Source organism: Oryzias latipes, chromosome 11, assembly GCF_002234675.1.
Source record: "Oryzias latipes chromosome 11, ASM223467v1".
In the NCBI taxonomy this organism is placed as follows: domain Eukaryota; kingdom Metazoa; phylum Chordata; class Actinopteri; order Beloniformes; family Adrianichthyidae; genus Oryzias; species Oryzias latipes.
In genome coordinates this window covers 22,455,455-22,465,982 of record NC_019869.2, presented here as the reverse complement: position 1 = coordinate 22,465,982, position 10,528 = coordinate 22,455,455, and the positions used below count along the sequence as shown (strand labels likewise).

The 10,528-nt window shown below is 42.5% G+C and overlaps 1 protein-coding gene across 2 annotated transcripts; it reads left to right on the top strand.

Moving 5' to 3' along the window:
* Positions 1-49: 49 nt before the first annotated feature.
* LOC101159205 (histone acetyltransferase KAT2B) lies at positions 50-10,527 on the top strand. Of its 2 annotated transcripts, none has more exons than XM_011481242.3 (18): positions 50-377; positions 2,536-2,662; positions 2,738-2,883; positions 2,963-3,049; positions 3,135-3,316; positions 3,972-4,163; positions 4,541-4,644; positions 4,743-4,868; positions 4,995-5,134; positions 5,205-5,413; positions 5,505-5,631; positions 5,705-5,815; positions 6,032-6,175; positions 6,256-6,370; positions 6,449-6,479; positions 6,577-6,640; positions 6,715-6,799; positions 8,763-10,527. In XM_011481242.3, the coding sequence occupies exons 1-18, from the start codon at positions 177-179 to the stop codon at positions 8,954-8,956; spliced, it is 2,385 nt and encodes a 794-aa protein (XP_011479544.2). In that variant the 5' UTR covers positions 50-176; the 3' UTR covers positions 8,957-10,527. The 2 variants fall into 2 exon arrangements, with proteins under 2 accessions (XP_011479544.2, XP_023815920.1); XM_023960152.1 differs by lacking the exon at positions 50-377 and adding an exon at positions 1,811-2,461.
* Position 10,528: the final 1 nt, after the last annotated feature.

Here is a 10,528-nt window from a genome sequence, read left to right as displayed (position 1 = left end):
TCTCTGAAATGTGTGCAAGTCAGAGGATCAGCGCTGCGCCCCCTAGTGGAGGAAATCGGCCCCACAGCGAGAAATTGAAAATAAGGATGAGCGCCATGTCTGATTCTCTGCTTGTGGAATAGAGCGGACGGCGCTGCGAGCTTTCCCCGGGCCTTCTGGGTTTTTTGTGGGGGATAATGGCCGACAGCGCTGGAATTCAACAAGGCTCGCCGGCCATCGGAGCCGCCGGCCTTGTCCCAGCCGCCCCCGGTGCCGGGGGAACGGAAGGCTCCGGCGCCGCTGGAGGATCCGCACGTATCGTCGCGAAGAAGGCGCAACTCCGCTCCTCGCCTCGGCCGAAGAAACTGGAAAAACTCGGAATTTATTCGTCATGCAAAGTATGCACTCCCGCAGTGGACGGACTGCCGGAACAGTGAAGTTTGTAGTGCGCGTTGGTCTTGGAGGATTTTCCTCTGAGGTTAGGTTGCAATAGTTCAGTATCGCATTATCATATGCAAACCCAGCAGAGGAAGCCATTGCCCCACTTTTTCTCCCCTCTTCATTTTTGTCCTCCGTACACAACCGAGAGGGGAGTCTTTAAAACTGCGGCGCGCGTGACGCTTGTTTTAGTTCACACTAGGACTCTTAAAGTAGTGCCTTCCCCCCGGAAAGCGTTTATAGTGTGACTGTGTGTCAAAGAGGGGGTCGCCTCGCGCTGTTTAGGAGTAACAAGCTAACGGAGGTAAAAATAATAAAAAAAAAAATTTCTGTTTGTGGTCACGTGCGCGCTTATGCCACTACAGGAATTTTTCCACGCTTGCCCGAGGCGTTTAACGGAGCGCGGGGGGAAGCACGGAGCAGGTTATTGGGCTTGTGCGGCGGGTGATCCGCAGAGAGGGAAGGGGTCTTTGTTTTGACAGGGTGACAGCTGCTGCGGTGGGCGGAGTTTGTTGTAGTTCCAAGCGCGTGCGCAGAACAGCGTAGCCAACTGACAGCGGTGTCAGTCCTGCTCCTCCCCCAAAATGTCGCCTCCGGAAATCTGTCTCAATTGTATGGAGGCATTTTAAGTCATGATTAGAGTAAAATTTAATTGTGAATTGACATTTCAGGCTTGGAAAACGAAAACACATTTTGAAAATTAGGATTCAATATCTAAATTTATATTTCAATATGACAATTTTAAAAATAAAATATTGAAAAAATGCATTTGTAACCCTTGTGCTATCCTAGGCACTGTAACGTTGGGAGTTGGGTCATCTAGACCCACTAGACAGTGCTCTGAACCTTTTTTCTTCAATGATTTGTGATCTTCACTGGTGTCCATGGATTACATGAAATCTTTCCACCTTTATCCACCTTTGTCATGGTAGGAAGAACACGTCAATGTAAGGGTGGGGTCATCTAATATAGCACAAGGGTTAAATCGTATAATCATATTGCAAATTGAATTTTTAATTGAGAATTGCATATCACTTTGAATTGTGGCTCAAAAAAACGTTGATACAATTGAGACTAAAAAGAGTATTCAAAACCCATGCTACTTATTAAATTAGAAAAGCAAAAAAGTTTATTTATTTTACAAATAGGGACGTATTTGTTGCTGGAGATAATTTTAGTGGAATCTTATTTGGCGCGTGCTAATACAAAAAAATGTTTGTGACTACTGCCCCCTAAAGGTTGAGATCAGGAACTGAATTTAGGAAGAACCACGCGATGAAAATATGTATTTTTTGTCTTTCTAATATGTTCTCCAGACATTTTTCATGAAAAAAAGACAAACATAAAGAAAATTAAGTTAGAAATTGCATTTCTAAGTCTTTATTCAAATCATTGTGAATCAAGAGCAGACGAAAGAATGCAGTCTGAAAAAGGTTTTAGTTGGGATGTAGAAATTACACTGTGCGGGCGAAATGCTCCGTGATCTCCCCCCCATTCTGATGCATCCATTTGTAGACGACTTGTACATCTTCGTTTTCTTTATCCGAGCTAGCGTCTGGCACAAAACTCTTCAGAAGGATAGTTCTGATATTGCTTGACATTTTTGTTGCACTGTTAACGTTAACTCTGGGTTGTGAGGGGCTGTGAGCTAGTGGGAGACAGTGTAAACGGAGAACTCTCAACAAAGGGGAGGGGAAGGGAGGTGGGGTTGCTACACGCCAATGTTTTCTGCCTAGAAAATGACCCGTTTTTTAAAATTTTGCCTAAAATCGTAACTGGGAACGCTTTTATAATTTATCAAAAATAATCGGAGTTGGTCTTCAAATAATTCCAATGGGAGGAGGAGATGAACATTGGCAATTGTATCGATTTAATCATTCTGGCAAAATTACAAAGCCGTTTTGGAAAAAGTGTTGATTAAAGACAGAAGACGGGGTCGCCAACAGTTGCGGTGGTAGGCCCTCTTTTGGAATGTCCCATCTTCTAGTCTTTACCTAAAGCATACATAGCTCATTATTGGTATCATCAAAACTAAATAAAATAGGTAACTTTGTTTATGATTGTATATTTAAAAATGAAATAAAAAAGATATAACAATTTTAATGTTTTTCCTTATAGGCTGAGGGGCCCTGTAAATGTAATGGCTGGAAAAGCCAGAACCCCCCTCCCACACCCCCCCAAACCGACCAGCAGACCAACACAGTGAACCTACAGGAGCCCTGCCGCAGCTGCTCCCACACTCTGGGTATGTTGTATTTCCAGTTGCCTGCAATAATCCTCCTTCAGATCTTGGAAGATTCCAGCCTCTGTCACCTCACAGGCGATCACGTGAGCCATCTAGAAAATATATCGGAAGAGGAAATGAACCGACTCCTAGGTGTCGTCCTGGACGTGGAATACCTGTACACGTGTGTCCACAAAGAGGAGGATGCTGACACTAAACAAGTCTACTTTTCACTGTTTAAGGTACATTTCTAGCGTCACCATTTTTTTCTTTTTTCATAAACACTGTTACCTCACTCACCAACGGCGGCTTGCCTTTCAGCTTTTAAGGAAATCCATCTTGCAGATGGGTAAACCGATGTTGGAAGCACAAGAGAGTCCTCCTTTTGAAAAACCCAGCATTGAACAGGTGAATTAAAGAAATCCTGGTGGGGTTTTTTTTAACTAAATTGTAAGATTCATTTCTTTTTTTATTTTAAATTTTAATTCAATAGGGAGTGAACAACTTTGTCCAGTACAAATTTAGCCATCTACCATCAAAAGAGCGTCAAACCATCATGGAGCTGGCGAAGATGTTTCTTAACCAAATCAACTACTGGCAGCTGGAAACACCGTCTCAAAGGCGCCAGAGGGTTCCGAACGAGGAAACGGCGGGATACAAAGTCAACTACACCAGGTACCGACCATGAACCCATCTGTCCCGCGCAGGTTTCAGTCAAACCCACTGAATGTATACGAGAACTGGACCGAGTGAGTGTGATGTCACCCATAAAAAATGAGTTCTGGCTCCAACCAAATGCAGTGAATTCTGTCATCATTCAGTCGCAATACGGACATTGCCATGTTGGACCCAGACGACGTTGGTAAAGGCCGTGTGACGCTTATTACACATGTGAAAATTGGTCATATATGAATATGTGTGGAAAAGGGGAGAAAAGTAGTGGTCTTTACGCAAAATGTTCACAGATCTATCAAGAATGAACCACGTTAAAACCGTGGAAGAAGTACAAAAAAAAAACACGCAAAGAACAATCAATCTGTTCATAACTTGAATAACTTTCCTAACAGAAACAATGTGAAAAAAATGAGAACGAGAAAGTGTTTATAAAATGTTTATAAAAAGTAGCCGAGCAAGAATGGTTATTCTGACAAATAGAATGAGTAACAGCTTTTTTTTTCTCAATAGGAGTCTATGGGATTATGTTTTCTTGGAGCCAGTGAGTACTTCCTGTTTGGAACACGGGGAGGGGGGTGTCACTCAGTCCAGTTCTTTGATACAGTCAATGGTCAAACCACAGAGATCCAAAAAGTAAGGGGTCCCCCTTTCTCAGGTGGCTGTGCTACTGCAATGTGCCCCAGTTCTGCGACAGCCTGCCGCGGTACGAAACCACCCAGATCTTCGGTCGGACGCTGTTGCGTTCTGTGTTCACCATCATGAGGAAGCAGCTGCTGGAGCAGGCCAGGCAGGAGAAGGACAAGCTGCCCCCAGAGAAGCGCACGCTCATTCTGACACACTTTCCAAAGTAAGACAGCAGCCGCATTCAGACAAACTGAACAAGTTTTCAAAGAAACTATTAAGAACTGTCTGTTAAAAATCACAGTAATTCAAATTCCAGCTAATAAACTAAAACTAAAGGAACTAGAATTTGAAAATAACTCACAACAGGGACCAGGAATATTTTAGAAATATAAAAAACACATTCTTATGAACCCATTCCACTCAAAGTCACAGAGTGATTATTACATTTTCATAAGATTGAATCAATTTCAAACTTTCATTGCAAAACTAACTTATAGCGTTATGTGCGTCACAGACGCACAAAAACCGATGATAAAATCCTGGCTTTATTGATAAATAATGCAGTTACATGTTTAAGTCACGCTTGATTTCTTCTTCTAGGTTCTTGTCGATGTTGGAGGAGGAGGTGTACAGTCACAGCTCTCCTATCTGGAGTCTGGAGTTTTTGGCAGGAACTACAGGCGGGCAGATTCCCGTTCAGACTGGTAGAAAAAACTACCTATACCCAACGATTTTTTCCTAGTTTTTGGTATTCCAAGCTCCTGTGGTTGAATCCTTTTCTATTTCCGTCTATCTTCCCCAGTGATCAGCGCACCCCCAGTGACGAGGTCACTGTACTACAGCGCCAGTCCGGTTTCGGTGGAGCCATCCACATGCGGAAGCGTCAGTCCTGCCAGGAAACCCAACCCTACTTTGGAGTCGAACCCAGGTGGGAACCCAGGATTTGTGCAAAGAAATTGGAAAGGCAGCTCAGGGTCCATTTTCGACAGGTTCATTTTATATGCTTGATTTGCACTATGTGACTAAAATACCTTCTTGCATTGTCTGGATTTAGTCGTAGTGGGAGAAAAACGCAAAGCCTCTGAACCCCTTCACCACGAAGAAAACAAAAGACCACGGGTGATGGGTGACATCCCCATGGATCTCATCAACGAAGTCATGGCGACCATCACCGACCCTGCCACCATTCCAGAGGTAGCTTTGAAGGATGTGTAATATCAATTCAACCATTTCCACTGCTTTATGCTTTTTTTTTTTCTTTCAGACAAGTCTACTGTCTGCTCATTCGGCTCGTGACGAAGCTGCGCGCCTTGAGGAGCGGCGAGGAGTGATTGAGTTCCACGTCATCGGGAACTCGCTGAACCAAAAGCCCAACAAAAGGATCTTGATGTGGCTGGTGGGGCTTCAGAATGTGTTCTCGCACCAGCTGCCCCGCATGCCCAAAGAGTACATCACACGGCTGGTGTTTGACCCGTGAGTCCACGTCTGTTCTCGACTCCGAACTGCTGCAAGACCCTTCTGAGTGAATTAAATAACAGCCATTTGAAACGTTTTGGTCCCGCAGGAAGCACAAGACGCTGTCATTAATCAAGGACGGGCGTGTGATTGGAGGAATCTGCTTCCGGATGTTTCCGTCGCAGGGTTTCACAGAGATCGTCTTTTGTGCGGTCACATCTAACGAACAAGTTAAAGTGAGAAGACACTCGGTTTCCCAGCTCTGCTTGTGCTTGGATGCACTTTTTACCTGTCGCTGTTTGGCTGCAGGGCTACGGAACCCACCTGATGAACCACCTGAAGGAATACCACATTAAGCATGAAATTCTCAACTTCCTCACGTATGCCGACGAGTACGCCATCGGGTACTTTAAGAAACAGGTATACTGTTGTTTCTAGACGTAGAGAGATGTTGTGCAACTTTTCAGGGACTTTCTGGACACCCAGTCACATTGGCTTCCTTACAGGAGAGTATCATTTCAAGCCATTGTGTTTGAAATGTGATGTTGTTCCAGTAGGTGCTAATAATAGTAGTAATGAATACAGTAATCTTTATCTTGCTTTGTTTGATGCTAAATTGCTCCTATTTTCCTTCAGGGTTTTTCAAAGGACATCAAAGTTCCCAAGTCGAAGTATGTGGGCTACATCAAGGACTACGAAGGAGCCACGCTCATGGGCTGTGAACTCAATCCCAGCATCCCGTACACCGAGTTCTCGGTGATCATCAAAAAGCAGAAGGAGGTACGTATTGAGTTGGGTCCATGTCCTCGCTGCTTCCTTCCTGTAGCCCCACTCAACCCGGTGTCCCTCTTCCTGCTCAGATCATTAAGAAGCTGATCGAAAGGAAGCAGGCTCAGATCAGAAAGGTCTACCCAGGACTGTCCTGTTTTAAGGACGGAGTCCGGCAGATTCCCATCGAGAGCATTCCTGGCATACGTATGTTACGTTCACTGCTCGCTGTACGAAACGCTTTCCTCCCCAATGGGATCTCATTTTAGACGGTCTTTTCCACAGGCGAAACTGGATGGAAGCCTGCAGGTAAAGGGTAAGGTCATAAGCATCTGCCTCGAAGGACGCCTCATTTTTACAAAAAAAAATAAAACATTATTGTTACAATTTCTGCTTTTCTATTTCTATTTCAGGAAGGAACTGAAGGATCCAGAGCAACTGTACACCACTCTGAAGTCCATCCTCCAGCATGTGAAGGTGAAGGACAAACCCGTAAAAACATGCACGCCACATCTGTTTATGTTTTTTAAACTCAAATCTGCATGTTTCAGAGCCACCAAAACGCCTGGCCCTTCATGGAACCCGTGAAGAAAACAGAGGCACCGGGTTACTACCAAGTCATTCGCTTTCCCATGGGTACGTACTGAGTACTAATGAGGAACCGACTCATGTCAGCTTGTTGAGTTTGATATGAAGCAAGTGTCACAATATAAGTGATCAAGGCCTTAAAATTAAAATAAGATTACCGGAATCAAATTTCCTGCTGCTGGTGTCAGGGCTGAGGGAGCACTGCAGGTCTTTGGTTCTGATTCATAGTCTCATCCTACATTCACATCGGCCTCTGCAACATGCACTCAAAAATGAACACTGAAAAATGAATGTAAGCCCACATTTTTGGCTTCCACATGTAAAACGCTCATGTTCACACAAGTACAAATTACACAGCCATTGAACGCGCGTTGAAAGTTAAACCAGTTCAACTTTGACCAATCAGGGACTCGGATTTGTTGGTGACTTATGGATGGCATGCTTTTTGGCCAACCGTTTTAAAATTGATCTTGAAGGAGAAATTAATAATCGCAGTTTGTTCCCAGATCGAATTCTGACACCAAGTCTTTCATATATCTTGTGCTATCCTAGGCACTTTGACATAGGGAGTTGGGTCATCTAGACCAGTGGTTCCCAACCTTTTTGACGCCACGGAGCGGTATGACGTCACACAAATTGTCACGGACCGGTCATTCGAATTTAGGCAGGTGATTTTAGTAGCAATACTACGAAGAAGGAAGAGACGGGACAACACAAAACCCGAGCTTTTATTTTGACACGCACAACATTGTACATCGCACAGGTGTCATCCTCCTCTTCTCTTCCCACACTCATAGTGCAAAAAAGAAGTACTGTCTATTAAATGTAGCTTTCTTTTTTTGGAAGTCGAAGGCTCCTCTTTTGTCTCCAGGCTGAGCGTTTTCCCCTTGGCAAAGAAACTTTCCAAAGACTTTTGTTTTTTATTCATTTTGCTAGCTCCTTGGTTTTATTTTAGCGGTAACCTATCACGTGACCGAGAAGAGCGCCTTGGCCTGCGTCAAGAGTGACATAGACAGATGTAACAGAGAATCGGGCAATTTTTAAAAATAAAACATCTTTTAGATTCTGAAATTAATAAAACGGAAGTAATGTAAGTTATTTATTCTTTCTGTGCGGCCCGGTACCAAATGACCCATGGACCGCTGCCGGTCCACGGCCCGGGTTTGGGGACCGCTGATCTAGACCCCACTAGACAGTGCGCTGAACTTTTTTCTTCAATGATTTGTGATCTTCACTGGTGTCCATGGATTACATGAAATCTTTTCCACCTTTATCCACCTTTGTCATGGTAGGGAGAACACATCAATGGTCATAGGATAGCACAAGGGTTACATGGGAATAGAACTGTGATAGAAAATTCCTGGAGCAAGATTCACCAGATTTGACAACATTTCGAACAAACACTCTTCCAACTATAGGTCCATGCGCTAGTATTGTGTGGCGACAGACCATACACTACACGTGCGTTTCAGAAAGCCCTTTTTGTGTGTTCTCGAATGCGTGTCACATGCCTGGTGTATACGGAGCATTAGCTGGGAGGGTTGTGGGATGTGGGAGGGAGCCGCCACAATTGTGTGAATGTGTGTGCGAATGGGACTGTGACTGTAAAGTGATTTGGGCCTTGAAAAAGGTAGAAAAGCGCTATATAAGCATACGCAATTTACCATTTACTAGCATTCATTGATGGTGAAGAAGAGTTAAAAAGAAAAAGATGCTGATCCATCTCCAAGTCTCCAATAGCACGAGAAAGGTTTTGCACAGTTGATGGTGTAATTTAGTTGGTAAATAGCTAACAATATTTAACAATTCACCTAAATTTTGTTTCCAAGCACAATCATCTGACTCGTTCCATTTAGTGCCGATTGCTTTTTGTCTCAAAGTAATTATCAAAATATTCACGTTAACATTCTGCTCCGATCATCTTTTGATCTGTTGTGGTGTTCCCAGTAGAGATGCTATGTCATTTTAGTTGTCCCAGTTTCTATGAAAAACTCTTTTTTTTCTCTGCCAGACCTGAAAACCATGAGCGAGCGCCTGAAGAGCAGGTACTACACCACGCGCAAGCTGTTCATGGCCGACATGCAGCGCATCTTCACCAACTGCCGGGAATACAACCCACCGGAAAGCGAGTACTACAAGTGCGCTAACCTACTGGAGAAATTCTTCTACGGCAAGATCAAGGAAGCAGGTCTCATTGAGAAGTAGATGACGGGGAAGCTGCTTCCCCTTTGAGAAGGGTGGGGGACGTCCCAAAAAGGTAGAACTACTGAGGAACATCTCGTGATCTCCAATCAGCAAATCCTTGATAAGTACCTTTATTTTGAAAGGCAAAGAAATACTCTTAAAGGTATTAAGTCTTTTTTGTGTTTGGATGAACAAATAGGACTTATTTAAAGGTCTTGTAACACAGCCTCTACGTACATTTTGCGAATTTTCCCTGTATGAAATTTTGGTCTTTCGTGATACATGCGTGATATAGTCATTCACAAGTGTTTCTTGTGTTTTTCATTCATGTGCGCAGCCGGTCGAGGGTTTCACGCGAATTTGGTGTTGAGCCGTTCAAAACTTTTGGTCGGTTTAGAATTAAGCAGTTTGTGTGATTTGCGTTCATACGCATTACATAAACCGTACACAATTGTGTGTGATTTTTGCAAGATGCACATGCATATTTGTAGCTTTCCACAAAACGTTCCACGTATGTCTAACGGACTTTTCACATGAACCACGATGTGTGACTTTTAAATTGCGTATACAGCACATATATCACGTTAAAATTATGTAACTGACGCACAAATTTTGGGCCAGCTTTGGCTTTTGCGCTGATTTATGTGTTCTTTGCGTGGTTTATTCGTACTTCTTTCGTGGTTTTAACGTGGTTCATTCTTGATACATCTGTGAACATTTCACATAAAGACCACTACTTGCACATTTACTCACGTATGACCATTTTTCATCCATGCAATATGCGCTAAATGTACGTAGTGGCTGTGACACCACCTTAACAGAGAAGTGCTGTTGTCGTCCATATTTGACACTAAAAAGGCAGCAGAAAATGACTAAAATATTGTTTTTTTTACACTGCCTATTACACTCACTTGACTCAGGTAAAGCAGTCACGTGAAGGACCTTTTTTCTGTGTGGAAACGGCGGTCAAAGTGTTTAACCGTGAAGTAAAGTTGATGTACAGCAGCACTAAGGTCAAAATCTACGAGTTCATTTTGCCAATTACAGGAAATCATAACTGAAGATGTACAGATTGTAATGAATTGTAAGCACTTATGCCATCTGTATATTTTAAATATATATATAAATACAGTATATTTTCTTTTCCAGAACTATTTTTTCCAGCAAGCCACAAAAAGGCAGTTTGACTATCAGAAAGCACTTTTTGGTTTTATTTTTTTCCAAGTATTAGTTCATATACTTTAAGCTTTGTCTGGACATAAAAATGACAGTAATCTAAAGGACTACTTTAATTATCTTAGTTTATTCTTATTTATGTGCTTTAATTTAGAGAAAAAAATTATTGCGCTTAAGACAATGTCTTAATTTATTTTCTTATTTTTGAAATACAAAGATGAAAAACTTTATACTTTAGAGATGATGGAAAAGGTGCAATACAATGTTTTTTGTTTTGTTTTGTAAAGAAGCAGTTTGTACTTTTCAAAACTTTTTTTAATGTCTAGAAAAAAAGAAAATAATTCTCTTTGTACAATTGGTTTTAATAACATTGAAGTAGCTTATTTTACAGACTAAATAAATGAATATGATGCTAAC